Here is a 17,503-nt window from a genome sequence, read left to right as displayed (position 1 = left end):
ACTTTACACTCCAAGTTTTTTAATACATCAAATAGGCCTACTATTTAAAGATTGCTGTCATATGAAAAAACAGAGACATTGTTTTAATGGTACGGATTCAGTTTCAAGTTCACTTTAAATTTAATTCTAAGACTTTTCATTGTTATTTCTATAGTCATTACAAAACTATATTCGAGAGTCGTGAACAGCGATATGAAACTCTTAAGATAGAGAAATCCAATAAAACACACACACACACACACACACACACACACATATATATATATATATATATATATACACACAAACACAATATTCCTTTGTTTAATTTCAGTTAATTGGTTATAACTTATAGAATAATGCATGAAAACATGGTGCATTCGCGTTACTGATATCACTATCGGGAAAAGTTAGTTCGAAAAGAAGAAAAAGAAAAAAATCCTTATTCTGAGAATAACGGTAAAGTTAGGCGTATCATGTCGTAACGGATTCGTTGAATCACACCATGGCTAGGAGGTTGAAGAGAAGTGGCGTGCTGTGAAAATAGAAACTGTTTGATATTACTTTTAATTGCTTTCTGATAATGTTATTAATAATAGGGACGACGGAAGCTCATTCAGAACGAAGGGATAGCTATATGATGGAAATGTTACTTTTCAACTACAAGTTGCATTATTATAGGGTCTATTGCCAACCATTAAATTTTGAAATCTGTCATTACAATGATTTACACTTACCGATTGAAGTTAATTGCAACGTATAATATCGGCATCCGTTACGCAGAAGATATTTTGTCACCTAGTATCTATCACTCGAAAGATACCCCTCTTATTAGGAATTTCTCTTTGAGCTAATCTTTTGCAACAGTCACTTAGAGTAATAAAAGGACTTCCTTTCTCGTCTGAGGCTTGTGTAGAATTCAGGTTAGTTTTTTCCTAACGGCTGTACAAGTAAGACAACACATGAAGATCGGGATAAGTGTTACTGCGTGCGCTTTCGCCGCCACATCCGGATCTAATTAGGTACATGAAGACGTTTGCGAACATGCGAGCCCGCTTTTACATTGCATATATTTATATCGGCTGTGTCGTGTGTTTGGTGAGCTGAAAGAAAAAAAAAAAGGAGAAACTAATCTCAACAAACTTCCAAGGACGTAGGAAATTTCAAAACAACCTGTCCTCTGCGGATCATAACTGATTTTCATCAAAATATCGGTAAGTCAGCTCGCTACGTACCCAGTCAGGGGTGTTGTAATCATGTTGCATGAAAACACTCTGCACTTTCCTTATGCGATGGAGTAATTCGATGTTTACGCATGATATTCTCGAGACCCATGGTGCATTCAGAAGCGTTAAAAACTGTCTCACGAGTTTCAAGTGTGATAGGTGTTGATTTTTGTTTGTTCCGATGTTGTATTCATGAAATGTTGTTCAGTAAACTCACTTTGCATATCCTACATACAGCGAAACTGATGGGTGCTAAAGTGCAGATGCACCCAAGAAAATAAGACTAAAAGTAAAGCGTATGTGAGCATAAAGTAGATGTTCACTACAGTTATGTTTGTTTCCTATCGATCGGTTATGTTAATCCATTATAGGTGTAAAGACGATTTCTTTTATGCGTGATGAAGAATGCTATTTTGATTATGATTAGCGATGTTAGAATGGGAAGTTCTATTTTGTGATGTAGGCCTGCTCGTTTGTTGTTGTTTTTTTTTTTTTATCTCGGCTATCATCAGCAATGTTCGAATCACGTCGAATTTCAATGGCTTATAAAATCCTTTGAATATTGGAGATTCTTTATAAACACCTATCATGTTCTTTTTCTTTGGACTGTTTTGGGATCTACACTGTGAATATATATATATATATATATATATATATATATATATATATATTTTGTAAATAAAGTTTGGTTAATAGATTTTATCAAAAAACAACATTACCGTCTTTGTATTAGCATACTGTATACATATACCGGCAATATAATCAGGGAACATAAAAAGGGAATGAGTGGCTCTCCCACTCCCCCCCCCCCCCCCCCCCAAAAAAAAAAATAAATAAATAAATAAATAAATAAATAAATAAATAAATAAATAAAAAAAAATAAAGAAAAATAAAATAAAAAAATGAATAAATAAATATAAAAAAATAAGGGGATAAAGCGAAAAAGAGGAAAACCTGAAAACACGGCGGGGGGGGGGGGGGGGGGGAGGTAACTTCCGAGGGTTACCTTCAAGAAATTCTTCCCATAGAAGCAATACACCTTACCCCTCCCTTCAACATTATATAATTCCGTTCGTTCGTATGATAACAGCGACAATGATAAGAGGTACTATATAGTTTTCTGTAAACCACTTCAGCGGAACGACCTTGTCGAAAATCTTTATGATGATATATAATGATGATGATAAAGTAATGATTATAAATCCTCATCGTTTCTGGTTTCTGGTATTGTATCATTATTATCATGACTGCAATTGTTTTCATTGCCGTCGTATTCGTCAAATTACGCGTAGCAATTGTCCAAACTAATAAGAGAGCTAGCTAGAGACGGCTCTGGTAATAATAAAGTGCTTCCCTTGAAACAAACGAAATATTACCGCACACTTTTTTATATATTTCTTTGAACGCTAATAGTGTGTTCCGGATGAGCCATTATTGATCTCGAGCATGTCACGTTTTTCGATGAACCCGAAAAAACTACAATGGAATGTAAAACCTTTTTACGATGTTTTGTCAGGACCACTGGACACGTTAGGTGATAGTAAAGATACCAAAATCTAAAGAAATATCAGATATCTCATATGTTTTTATACTTCTTTTTTTCTCAATGTTCTCTCCATTTTGCCATTTTCGCTATAAAATGAAGCAATACACTGTATCACAAATGTTTTAGCAGTGATGAATGCAAAGGTTAACGTCATTTCTCACAACATGGCCAATATCGTAATTTCGATGCCTGCGCAATTCCATATGTGTGTGTGTGTGTGTGTGTGTGTGTGTGTGTGTGTGTGTGTGTGTGTGTGTGTTGTGCATGCGTGTGTGTCCTTGTAACCATAGAAAAGGACACAATTCCACCAATTTGCATATTAATATAAATGCAAAGCTCTCTCTCTCTCTCTCTCTCTCTCTCTCTGTATTCTAACCAGATCAGAGCGGTATACTCTATTACGTTGGCTAGAAATGGTCGATTTAAGTCATTTCAAAATGTTCATGAGTTCGATTGATAACATTATCTTGGTTTGATATCTTCTTAGTTAGCGTACGACTTTTCGTTTTCTATTTCTTTTTCCTTGTGATTGTTTTACGCATGCTTTTATATTATATCATATTTGTTTCACTTCTTGCTGGATGGAAAAATAAAAATTGAATTGAATTGAATTGAATTGAATTGAATTGAATTGAATTGAATTGAATTGAATTGAATTGAAAAAGTTGCACTTTTAAAGGTCGATACTGGTCTGAAAGGTGCAAAATTGCACCCGTAAAGGTGCTCTCAGTGTGACACTGGCAAAGGTCCAAAGGAGAACTTCTTATTTTTTTTTCAGAGTGTACCAGAACGGATGCCAGTATATAGCATCACTATTAATTGTTTCAACCCTATACATGAAAGACAGGAAAACCTCATCATGCTCATGGTTTACCAAAGTCAGGGATTGATAAGGTTTAGACATGATTTTAAAGAAAATTAGTGGGCATTGTAGGGAAAAATATTGTAGTGTTTTATTCGAATAAAAGCATAACTAAGAAGCACACAGAACATGCAGAAGTGTCCATAATACGCACAAACATGCCGGTGGGGAAGGGTATAATCATATTTCACAACTTCAGAATTAATGCTCTTGTGAAATCATTCACTTAACAAACTTTCAATTTAATTTTCTTCTTCACTTCAGAAGCATAAATAACATAAATGTATTCACATCATTACAATTATATTTCACTTAAAGATAAGATTTCTGCATGAAAGATTCATAGACTCAGTAAATTTTGTTCAGTTCAGAAGCATATAGACCGCATATTCACACCATCATACTTCACTTACAGATAAGAATTCTTATTTCTATACCATGTACACGTCAACAAATTCGAAGTTTGAAGAAAGAATGTATACGAACGTCCCTATATAAACCCCCAATACATCGAGCTGACGCCAGAAGCGGGATACATAAAGCTCGTTATAGCGGTAGCGGGAGATTTAGTTAGGCAGTCTATCACTTCCCACCCGGTGAGTCATAGGGTAGGGTTGGGTCCCGCTAACGTCGAAAACACAGCCCCCAGAGGAAGTTCGTCTCAAATCGAACTTCCCCCAACAAACAAGGCAGAACAAAAATTAAACAGTACAAAACAAAAACAAGAACAACATTAGGATTTCGCTAGTCGCTGAAATGTCAAGTTCATGCGCGATGAGTAACATTTTCAGTTCCGTGATGCGCCGTTTTTCTGGACTTTATTCATGTTTACATTTTTTATGCATTCTCCTTAGTGTATAAGTGTTCATAGATGTTCTCAATAGAACTGCAGGTACGCGCAAACGTTATCGTCATGATTATTTCACTACATATGGCAGCTATATATGTCAGTATGTAATATAGTTATAGTAGTATAGTATGTATGTATATATATAGTAGCAGGTTGTTGTTGTTGTTGTTGTTGTTGTTGTTGTTGTTGTTGTACCGGTCATAATTTTGTTGAAATCAATGATGCTTTGTCGATATCTTTTTGTCTGCGTATTACTTTATCATTATTGCCATGTCGTGATTTGATTGATTTGAGTTGATTTCATTTTTGCATTCGTTTTTCATAAGAATATAACAGAAAGCCAGTTGACAAAGTGTACATTGTTTCTTTTTCTATGACATCTTGTGCATATACTTTATATTGTATTCGAAAAAAAACCCCAAAAACTGTCCTTATCAGATGGATGAAAGACAAATCGACAACTTGTATCGCTTTGAATCGTGTTTTCTTTTTCTTTTTTGGCGATGGAAATAAACTATTAAATTGAATTGAATTGAATTTCTTATACCATATTTGAAGAGTTAGTTACAGTTGTACATTGATACAGGTTGATGATTAACACAAATGAACAACACATTTTTTTTTATACGAAATGATTACGTGCGGGTGCCTTTTACGCATCAATTGAAAATAAAATGTCATGATCATCACCGTCATCGTTATCCTCAGCAATGTCGACATTCATAATAACATTGTCATCGTCGATAGCACTGCGAGCGTGCCTGTATAGCAACACTGAATTTGTCTCGACGTATAGGATGTAGACACTTAAGTTCTCATGACTTTACTTCTCAAACTTATGTCATAGGATAGCTGCTGACTGACACATGCGCTATTTGCACATTTTCCTGAAAGAGGTCATTAGTTTGTTATATCGTCCGTGTAATACAAGTTACACAACGGTCCTTAATGTGTGCGAAATGATATCTGTCAAATTATACTCATTTTGATCCCATGATAGTCATGTTTTACGGCTTTGTTGGCAGGAAGCGCAGAGAAAAAAATAAAACAATTAAATATGAAATGAGGCAAACGTATCTTGTGCAGAGATAGAAATATTGAGCCGGGTAGCCCTTGTATAACATGCATAACAAATCGCTACAATAGCCACCACTTCCCCCTCCCCCATGCAATATAAAGGACAAGTCCACCTTCCTAGACATGTGGATTGAGTGAATGCCGTAATACTAGTAGAACGCAACAGTGAGAGTTTGAGGAAAATCGTACAATCCATTCAAAAGTTCTGAATTTTTAAGTTTTTGCTCAGTCACTGCTGGACGACAAGACTACTATAGCTTGTGATGTCACGTGTGTACAACTATACTAAAGAAAACATAAGGAAATTCTGTCACTTTTCTCGGATAATAAAAGAACGCTGGACTTTCCTCCTTCAGAAGGCAGGGGGGGGGGGGGAATAATACCCATAACGTACGTCAGTGACAAGTCGAGGAAATGTGAACTTTTTTTTCAAAAAATAAAATTTTGTAAAATTCTCTTTATTTTTTCCTTTATATCGTTCTAACATCATACACTGCAGTAGTCTTCTCACCAAGCAGTGACTGCGCAGATACTTTAAAAATTCATAACTTTTGAACGGATTGTACGATTTTCCCCAAACTTCAGTGATGACCTGTGTTCTACTAAGTTTGCTGCATTCACTCAATTCACATGTGTATGAAGGTGAACTTATCCTTAATTACATTTCGTCATAATCATCATGGAGTACAGTTCTCAATCAGGCCTTCTCAGATGACTTTATCCGAATGGCTTCGTACAAGAGTTGTTTTAAACAGTTACTGTTGTTTGTCCTTAAAAAAAGACAAAAGAGAAAAAGAAAGAATGGAATAATATATAGATATTATTATATTCTTTCTTTTTTCTCTTTTTTCTTTTTTTTAAGAACATCAACTCCTGTTCTTAGGTTTTATCATTTGTTTTCATTTGCCTATTTCGATGTATGACCTGATTAAAAAGAGGGCACAAAATAAAGCAATGTTTTATCCTGTGACTGTAGGCTAGTGGCTGATTGGTCCTGCGCAAATCATACCAATATTTCAAACTCGAGCATTCATTGCATATCCGCTTTGGATGCTAAAAAGTTAGTTTTTTTGTGCAATGTTTTGTTTCCTTTTTTGTTTTTGTTTTTGTTTTCTGCTGCTGTTGCGTTTACACTTGTTGTTGTTGTTGTTGTCGTCATTGTTATGTTTTTGCTGTCAAATAAATGTTATTTTAATCCATCCTTTATTCTTACTGTATCGTATAGATTGTTGGAATTGAGGCAGAGAAACCAATATGGTGAGCGGGGACGGACAGTGTACGAAGTATCTACTCGTCGCCTTTAATGTCCTTTTCTTCGTAAGTAGACTTGGTTTAGTTAGTTAGTTAGTTAGTTAGTTAGCTCTGATCAGGACCATTAAGAGCTGTGTGTATTGGGTTCCTTTTTGAAGCAGATATTATGTTAAGAATGTTTCCATGTCTATTCAAAAACTTGCCAAAGAAATTGCTCCTGTAAGGATTTTCACAGATGTTTCAGGAAGCTCCCAAAAATGTGTCTGTTTCAATGAATACATGTGTTTGACGTACGTGGTACACGTGTATTTTTCTTTGTCATTAATACACTTTAAAGGGATCATATAGATTTGGTTGAGACTTAACTTCAGGTTTTATCATTTTTTGGTGAAATAGTGAGAAACCTCTTATGAAAATATGAAAGAGCATGTAATTCCATGAGGATTTCAATGTTTATTTGATGAAATTTGATTTTGAAATGGCTGAAATATCCGAAACAGAGTGATCCTTATAAAGTGTGGGACCCACATTCTATTACAATTGTTTTGTTTAACTTTTTTTTTGGATGTTTCAGCTATTCCAAACCCAATTTCCATCAAATAAACTTTGAATTCCTCTTAAAATGGTATGCTCTGTACTATTTCATAAGTGTTTTCTTGGTATCTCGCAAAAAAAAGTTAAAGTCCAATTTTCCATCTCCACCAATACTGTACCATCCCTTTAAAGTACGATTATGTCAGATTTTGTTTTTTGTTTACATTGATGGTAGTTGCGTTCCAGATATTTGTGATCTGTCTTACATAACACTAAAACTTTCTGTCTTTTCTTTCCGGGGTTTTTCCCTCTTCATTTTTAACCGTCACACCTTATTTCACCCTCTGAGGCAACCCTGAATTGTCGATGTAATGATATTCATCATAAAGAATAGCAGGATGATACATGTATGTGTCTGTGTATATGTGTGTGTGTTTGTGTGTGTTTGTGTGTGTGTGTGTGTGTGTGTGTGTGTGTGTGTGTGTGTGTGTTTATGCTTGTGAGCATGTGCATGATGATTATGATTGAAAGAATGACTATGTAATGTTCACATTGTGTATCATAATCTGCTTCGTTTTGATTTCGACAGCTGTGTGGAGCGGTGCTGCTGGGTACTGGGGCACACCTGCACATTAAGGAGGGGCCCTTCATGACCCTCCTTCCCAGCATGCCTTTCATGAACGCCGCCAACATACTCATCATCGTCGGAGTCATTGTCCTGGTCGTGTCTTTCGTCGGGGCCTACGGCGCGATCAAGGAGCACTCAAGTCTTCTTTTAGCGGTATAACACGCTACAAAAAAGAAACCTTCAAAACAAAGCTACACAAAAGCTCAACAGAACAAGATACACACTCGACCTCATGCAAACAACCGTGTACATAAGAAAAACACGCACAAAATACACTTCAACAGTATAGATGGACAATTAAAAGATGAATTAAAGACATGCTTGGCAATAAGAAGGAAGGAGAAAAAACAGAAAAATTAAGTTAAGTAGAGTATCTTGTATGGATCACGATGTTAACTATACAATCAAGACTGAGACATAATGACGTCTTAAGGAATGTTTCACGTATGCGTCTCGCAAACGATGTCGTCAGTGAAGTTGAGTGTGTTAATAATAATAATAATAATAATGATAATAATAATAGTAGTAGTAGTAATAATAATGATAATGTTAATAATAATAATGATGATGATAATAATGATAACGATAATAATAATGATAATAATAATAATAATAGTAATAATAATAATGATAACAATAATAATAACAATAATACGTTAAATTAGGTCTTATTTACCCAGGGTAGCCTCTTCAGTGTTGCCACTGCTCTACCAGTGGGCCCTGCCATTATTATTACCCTGGCATTGCTAGGAACCCATTTATACACCTGGGTCGAGAGGAACATGGAGGGTAAAAACATTTTGCACTGGGCGGGATTCGAATTCGAATCCTCCGATTGGGAGTCTAGAGTCTTATCCACTATGCCACAGTTAATAATAACAATGATAATAATAACAATGATAATGATAGTATATAGTAATAATAATAATATTACTACTAATAATAACAATAATAATAGTAATAGTAATGATAATAATAATAATAATAATAATAATAATAATAATAATAATAATATGAAATATTTATATAGCGCTTAATACAAACATGTTTGGAAGTGCTTTTTAGCCGCCATTTAGTTTACAGTACGAATTATGGGAGCACCACGCAAGCATGACGTGATATTCTGAAGTTTGAAACTTTTTAAATAAATTCCCAATGTAAAGTGCAATCACAACAGCCTCGAAACATGTTGCATGTATTTTGGAATAAAAAAAACACCACATATCGTATAAGCTAGAACGTGCACTGGCTGGATGACAAAACAGCTTTGGGATAAGATTGTGAAAATTATCTAGATCTATTGTCTGATAGAGGGGTTTTTTTTTTAAATAACTGTAATACACGAACGTCAGCTTGTCGACAGGGAGAAATTTCCCTTTAACAAGGGTCGAAAGTGTCAAGGTAAGGCAGACCGATACGAAACGTGAAACTAGGAAAAAGTCGAAGGATATAACACTTTGGTTTGCTCTTGTTGCAAACAAATGGTCTGAACTGAATTTTATATCGCATCACTGGAAGTTTCTCTAACCCGTTGCCCACGAAATCTTGAAATTTCTACAGGCTTTGAACAACACATATTCAGTTTCTATAGATAATGAATACATATAGGGGATGAAACATACAATAATGATACACAAACTGATAGGAAATAGCGTGATTAAAACTTTTTCAATCTGATAAGACATGTAAGAGAATGAGAAAGTATAATTAAGACGAATGCACAATCTAAATATTCCTTTTTGTGTTCCTTTTTTTTTTTCTCACAGTATTTCGTTGTCATGGTTGGGGTGTTCATCCTGGGGGTCACAGCTGGCGGTCTCGGCTTCGCTTACCGATGGCAGGTAGCTAAGTACGTGGCTAACGAGCTCCGAGCAGGCGGACTGAACAAGTACAACTCCCCGGGAGAGGCCGGTCTGACCAAGGCTTGGGATAGGATGCAGTCCACGGTAAGACGTACTGCAATCAGCAGTTCAGGATTTCAAGTATTCTATTCATCAAAACAAACTAACACTTAAAACTGAAACTGAAGAAAAGAGTCCAACCAAAGTCAAATCTAGGTTGTTAAAGGGATCGAATAGTTTTGGTCGAGACCTAACATCAGGTTTATAACATTTTTTTTTTTTGGTGAGATAAAGAGAAACATCTTATGAAATATGAAATAGCATGTAATTTTAAGAAGGATTCAACGTTTATTTAATGAAAATTGGTCTTGAAATGGCTGAGATATCCAAAAAAGGAATCCTAATTAAATTGACAGGCCACGACTTTTATGAGGATCTCTTTGTTTTACCTTGTTTTTAGATATCTCAGTCATTTCAAAACCGAAATTCATCAAATAAATTTTTGATTCCCCCTAGAATTGTATACTCTTTAACATTTCATAGAGTGTTTTTTACATATCTCGCAAAACGTTACAAGCTGAATCCTCACCTCAACCAGTACTGTACAGTCCCTATAAAGGGAGAACGAGATGTTGCACAGACTCACGCTGGCTGTTACGGTGTCATCCAATCCAATTGACACACATCTTTGAATTTACTAAATTACGCATTTTTCATGTTTTGAGCGTCCCGATAGAAGCGTTTCCGGTACGCCGAAAATGGTTAAAATAAAATCTTAGCCCGTCTCTTGAATAGGCCGGAATGTGAACTACGAATAATGAGGGAATTGTGAACGACCATTGAACCTATAAAAAAAAAGATCGTACGCACTATGGAATACGACCTTTGCAGACTTTGACTGACGGTTATCAAGTACTCGTATATCAGCTTTAATTACATCTTTGGTCTTTGTAAATGGAGATGGCACATTATGCAACAGCGCCCTCTTCAATCGCTAGTCCACGTTTTGTGCCATGGACTTTCGACAGTGTAGATAATCCATGGTAGTCCGCCATACACTCTACAACTCACGACTATACGACTGACAGACTTTGGATCCAAACTAAACAAGCACGTTAATTCTGAAGCCACTGTGATTCATTTCGGATCCAAAGCCTGCCAGTCGTACAGTCGTCCATGAAAGCGTGTTACCAAGACGCTTCGGTTACTCTCTACGAAAAAATAACTATCTTTGGTGTTACCGTTAGCTGGTTAGTGCGCAGCGGGCTTTACGTTCATCATGCGATCACCTCACCATCCGATACGTTTCTATGTCAGGGACTAAAAATGCACAAAGCAATGTTTTGTTCTTGTTGCTGTTGTTTTCTATAGGCCTACCAATTGGCACTGTAAGAACTCAAAGCATTAATCCAATTAAAGTATAGTGTCAAATGTATTGACAACACGATGAATAACCTTTCCACATAGATCAATTAATTTGTGAAATACATTCATAATAAAATGCGGAGTTATAAATTGCACCCGACTAGAAACAAATATAAAAGGATCTCCATTTTAAAGGACATTGCTTAGTCTTGATAGAAGCCTCTTCTGATGGAGAAGTTTTTACTTGAATATTTGAGTTTTACTCTTTTCGTATCACCTGGACCAAACACAGAAAGGAACGAGCAACAATATGTAGACAAATGGACCTATACATAGCATACTTTCAACATTAAATGCTTTTATAGGCTAATAAACGTGTACAAACTTTTTGCACAAGAGATTTGCAAACTACTTGTTTTGCGATATATTCTGTACAACTTCTCGTTGTATTCCGTTAACTTTACAAAAATCAAGCGGTTGGTTTGGCTGGCATTACTTGTGCAAAGTATTTGATCTATAACTAAACGGTTGTTGGTTTTAACATACAGATAAAACGTCAAGTGCATGTTGTCTACAATGACCAGTTAAGAAAAATGATGTAATTATGATTTATTTTACACTTGACAGGTGGTCATTAGAGCAGGTTTTACTGCATGTCTTTTTTTAGTCAAAACGTGATTAATTCAGGAGGCTAGTGCGTGACATTTTTAAAAAGTACGCAGTTGCAAACACGTTATCAAAAATACGGAACAAAGTCTCCATAAAATTATCATCCTACGTTCATTTCATTTTTTGCCTGTTTTCTCTTTCTGAAATGTCTTTCAAGGAAATGCACTTCGACTTTTATAGTTTCCACTCAAAACTTCAAGTAAAACAAAACCAAAAGTTGATGGTGGTTAATGTCTTTCTCCTTCAGTAACCTACACAATCCCCGAAAAAAAGTTTTAGCTAGCAATGTGACAAATCATACTTTCTTTTCTCTTTTTTTTTTTGTCTTCATTTATCTGATTTATCACGGGACCTGCGGCTGTACAAGCTTGCTTTCACGCAGGCCCCATCATATTTCTCGCATTATGACCGTAGTTCAACTCTTATGTTTACAGACCTTGTGTTCATATCACCTCAAGACTTTTGTACATTCCAGTGAATTTTCATCTAATCTATGGTTTATATAATTTTCGTAGTAATATACTTTATTCCCTTCCCAACAATATTACAACAGCTCAATCTCTGAATTCCTTCAAGAATAAATTAAAATCATTTTTATTGAAATTTTATAATATCCAACCGAGTTAGTTTCCCTTTATATCTCAGTCAAGTCATCATTCTTTTTTACATAAGTCCTCCTTCTAATCAAGTCCCTGTCTGTGTTCTAAATATAACGATGTGTTAATTCTCTTTTTCTCCTGCATTCTTATCAACATAATTACGTATAAAAAATGTTTTGCATTACATCAAATCCAGCTTGTATTTCATCACTTATTTTGAATTATGGAATCTAGATTGCCTGCGTCCACGATGGCACGTGCTGTAGTTTTTCCCCTTTCCCCTTTTTTTCTCTTTTTTCTCTCTTTTTTTTTCCTTTTCTTTCTTTTTCCCTTCCCAATCATCTTGATGTCAGCTGACATCGGTTCGTTTATTTTGTTTTACATTGCTGTCTTGTGTATTTTCTGAGGGTCCCATATCGTAAAAGCTCTGCTTCTTAGTGGGACCCTCCACTTCCATCCTCATCCTTAGTTGACTTGTATAATACGCTTTATGTATATCAACAAAGATGTAATCGCATCTACTTCTCATTTTCATATTAATGTACCTTGTCAAATTATGTTCTGCAAGTATTACAAATATCCTGTACATATGCAATGTATATAGTTTCTTTGTTTATTTGATGGAAGTGAAAATGAAGATGAATTGAATTGAATTGTAATATATGTGAGAAATACTAAAATAAATTGAAATGAAGTAAAATTGATATTATTTGATGTGGTTCTCAATAAAAAAAAAAAAAAGTGCCATAACTACCATGAACGTCTTTCTCCATTTTTCCATCAATGTTGCAGCTGGGATGCTGCGGCGTGTTCAACCACACGGACTGGTGGACGTCGACCGCAAACTACCGGCCGCAGCAGACCCCGGACTCTTGTTGTCTCTTCTACGCCCCAGAGTGCGGCCGAGACCTGGCGTCAGAGAAATTCGTCCGAGTAGGTTGCTCCCGTCTTTAGATCTCTGGATTCCCTCTATCTTCGTTTCCTTTTCTTCTGCCGTCCTCTTGTATGAAAACAGTCTCATGAAATCTACAAAAAGTCCATCAAGTTGGTTTACTGCAAGCCTTCATCTCCGCCTCATAAAGCCTATAGCCTAGTCGAGAGTTATTGAATTTATATTTTGTCAGTGAAAGGTGTCCTGGGTGTTACTTGTCCTTGTGGTGATTGCATCCCAGGCAAGATTGTCCGGGCTTGACGGCGTAAACACAATTCCCTTTTCACTTAGCATATTGCGAAGATTATTCGTAACGTGAATTATAATCAATTATTGAATACGAAATGTCAGATCTCCCTCTCCCCCCCCCCCCCCACCGAGTATCCCCTTTAATTAGGACTAGTTACTCACTTGTCTGCCCCCTCTTGTCGATGGTTGTAGTCTTTTTACGTCTTCTTTGTTCTCCTTGCTATTTTTCTTCTTCATTCTTATTCTCTCTCCTCTCGATCTCTCGATCTCTTCATTTTCTTCTTTTTTAATCTGATCATATATCTTTTCTTTTTTTGTGTGTGTCTTATGTCAAATTTTCTTTTGCCGCATTTTCTTCCATCTTCTTTTCCATTTTCAATGTTCTTGTCCGTGTTCTTTTCCTTTTGTTGCGTTCTTAGGCATCAGATTCTTCTTTATTGTAAACTAAGTCCTTGCGCTTTTAATCTTCCACTTCCTCTATCTATTTTTTCCTCATATTCCTTTCCAGCTTACAGTTTTCTAAATATTTGTCCTTCTTTTGGATTCTTTGGATTTCATCATTATCACCATCATCACCATCAACGATCATCATCACCATCATTATCACCACCACCACCATCACCATCATCACCATCACCATCACCACCACCATCACCATCAACGATCATCATCACCATCATCACCACCACCACCACCATCACCATCATCACCATCATCACCACCACCATCACCATCACCATCACCATCACCATCACCATCACCATCACCATCACCATCATCATCACCATCACCATCATCATCATCATCGTCATCATCATCATCATCGTCGTCATCATCATCACCATCACCATCACCATCACCATCACCATCATCATCATCGTCATCGTCATCATCATCATCATCATCATCATCGTCGTCATCATCATCATCATATTATATAATTTTTTTCTTGAGCTATTCTATCTCCCCTCTTTCTTCTTTCTTTCTTCTCGTTCCTCCTCCTCAAATCCTGATAACATGCATGGATTCATTAATGTTTTTATGCCAATCCATGAAATGAAAGGCACGTACCTACCGACATGATTATTTTGTGATTATCGTTTTTCTCAAGGGATGCAAAGGGGCGGTGATTATGGAGCTGGAATCCAAGGCACACATCATGGGCATCGTTGCCATCATCGTCGCTATTTTCCAGGTGAGACCAGAGGACTAGGGGTGGAATTAGCCATGTGGCTAAAGCACCATTTTAGCGGGTGCTGTTCGTTATTCCGAAGATTCGTTATTCCGAAGGTTCGTTAATCCGAAACACACATTTCCTATACCTAGAGGTTCGTTAATCCGAAAATGAAAAAGGGTTCGTTAATAAGAACATTTGTGGCGTTATTCCGAAGGTTCGTTATTCCGAAGGTTCGTTAATCCGAAAATGAAATAGGGTTGTGTTCTCCGGACGTTGTCGCGACGTTGCCGCGGTAAGGTCCGTTGAAACGGGATTCTAGTCTCACAATGTGACTGACAGGCCAAGGGTGACAAGGGGTAAGAGCGTGGGAGCACCCGGTGGACGGTTCACCCGGGGAACCGTGATTTAAACTCTGCACACTGTGGGAACCCCTTCACTATCTTTATACAGAATTCACTGATGATGAGAATAATCATCAGCGCAAAATATACACGGACTATACAATTTTCTTCTTCTCCGCAAGTGCTTCTGATATGCTTCATTTTCAAAAAGCTACTTCATATCTGAAACGGTGATCAGTAACAATGTTATTTGAAATATACTTTATTCATGGCAAACGTGCGATCTTCTGAATATACCTTTATTATGTGATGGGGTCTGTAGTAGTAGAAGTAACCATGGTAACGCGTCTTGCGACCTACGGAGATCCTGAAGACCTTGAATACGGAGTATGAAGTAAATGGCTATATTTTATTATGATGATTTAGTAACAGCAATAGCTACACCAAGTGTAAATAATAATAGCGACGGCACTACCACTATGACTGCTACATTACTACCTCAGCAACTACTAGTAGTGGTAATGGTTATAAGAAGAATGATCATAACCTATAACAAGTACATGACTTCTTGTTGTTTTGACAACCACATTTTGCTCATTGATGTATCATTTTTGTTTTTGTTATTGTAGCATTGTATTCAAGGACTCTATGAAAAACAGCCCTACTTAGATGATCGAGAACATTAATGTCCCGTGATCGCATAGAGTAGAATGAAACAAAACAAAACAAAAAACAAACAAATACATGAGGTATCATGTAAATTCTTTGTGGTCAGTTGAAATGATAGCTCCTTTCTTTTTTATTGTATTTCAGCTTTTCGGCATTGGTCTAGCCTACTCCATGTGGAAGAGAACGAGTCAGGCAGGAGGGAACTTTGTCTAATACGCCTATATGTTTTCCTTTTTTACGAAAATGTACATAGAATATATTATATATGTCTTCACCCCTTGGCCATCGAGAATGATCAGCTTGTAGCACAGTTAGCAGCAATGATAGCAAAGGGCGCCCTCTCTCACCACTCCTTGTGAAGTTGGCGAAAGATTGCGAAATCGGTTTTCTCGTCCACTATAGATTGTCTAGAAAAAATGATATACCGATATACCCACTTTGTAACCAGACAATGGTACGATTATCCTCCTTTCCAATAAAAGGGATGCGAATAGAAATGGTATCGATGGAAAGGCGACAGTATTTCATGTACAATGTGTATACATATTTTCAATTTGTAGAACTTCCTTAAAAAAAATAATAATTTTAAGTTCCATCTATAATCGATAAATACGAACAGATATTGATTTGCTATTTTAATAGCAGGAACTATCGAGTGTTGCGTAAAACCTAGGTTTACAATCATAAGTCATCATAAGTTGATTTAGTGCGAATTTGTTTCTAACTACATATTGTAGCGTGTTCTATGTGTAAACCTGGATTTAGTTGATCGGTGGCATTGAAGTCACCCAGTTGTAACTTTGTCTAATAGTTCGACGTGTTTAAAAAAAAAAAGTGTCAGCTGTAATGGCAAAACGATTACATTATGAAAAGAATTAGATCAAGTTAATGTTAATCCATGGATAGGAGAAAACAATGGTGGTGTGATAGAGCAAGCAACAGTGAAGTTTCCTGAAAAATCATATCGAAATAATTATATAATACAATGTGGATTTTATCTAAAAGATAAAGTTTATCTAAATATCAGTCGCAGTGACATGCATGAGGTTATAATGTTATGGCCTCATATCAAAGTGTTGCATTCACTTACATTCAGTCATTCTTTTCACAATACGTTTCATAAGAAACGAGAATCGAAATAATAATAATAATAATAATAATAATAATAATAATAATAATAATAATAGTGAGACTCTTATACACTCTTAAAACATCCGAGTCAGAACTGATCCGGAACTGGGTCCGTTGGGGTTACACACCGTTCCGGGTCAAAAATGACTTGGAATTTGGTCATGAAGATCCCGAATAGGGTCACCCTGACCCAATTCATGACTCTGAATGGGTCATATCTGACCCCATTACTTGTCATTTCTGACCCCGCGGAACGGTGTGTGACCCCAACGGACCCAGTTCCGGGTCAGTTCTGACTCGGATGTTTTAAGAGTGTAAAGCGCTCATTTCTACCTAAAAAAGATACTCAAGGCGCTATAGAACAGAGTACATATTGTGTCACGTTACAACAGTATCACAGAAAATAATAAGATAATAAATGAGATGATTGGCATTAGTATATCCCCCAACAGTTTTGAATGATTGATTTTGTCAATGATGTAGAAAAAGGCTATGGACGGTGTAATGTCATGTTTTGGCGAACAAACCAGTGGTTGCGTCGAAAATGTGGGCGATCTATAAATGATATGGATCATTTT

The 17,503-nt window shown here is 36.3% G+C and overlaps 1 protein-coding gene across 1 annotated transcript; it reads left to right on the top strand.

The window, feature by feature from the left end:
- The first annotated feature begins 1,061 nt into the window (after window positions 1-1,061).
- On the top strand, window positions 1,062-16,007 carry LOC139721927 (tetraspanin-4-like). Its single transcript, XM_071633251.1, has 7 exons — window positions 1,062-1,193; window positions 6,766-6,857; window positions 7,915-8,106; window positions 9,720-9,899; window positions 13,220-13,360; window positions 14,719-14,802; window positions 15,939-16,007. The coding sequence occupies exons 2-7, from the start codon at window positions 6,795-6,797 to the stop codon at window positions 16,005-16,007; spliced, it is 729 nt and encodes a 242-aa protein (XP_071489352.1). The 5' UTR covers window positions 1,062-1,193; window positions 6,766-6,794.
- The last annotated feature ends 1,496 nt before the right edge of the window (window positions 16,008-17,503 follow it).

The sequence above is a fragment of the Diadema antillarum genome, unplaced genomic scaffold (assembly GCF_040938485.1).
Source record: "Diadema antillarum isolate AM-2024a unplaced genomic scaffold, OU_Dant_1.0 scf00000152, whole genome shotgun sequence".
Taxonomy (NCBI): domain Eukaryota; kingdom Metazoa; phylum Echinodermata; class Echinoidea; order Diadematoida; family Diadematidae; genus Diadema; species Diadema antillarum.
This window is presented reverse-complemented; position numbering and strand designations above follow the sequence as displayed.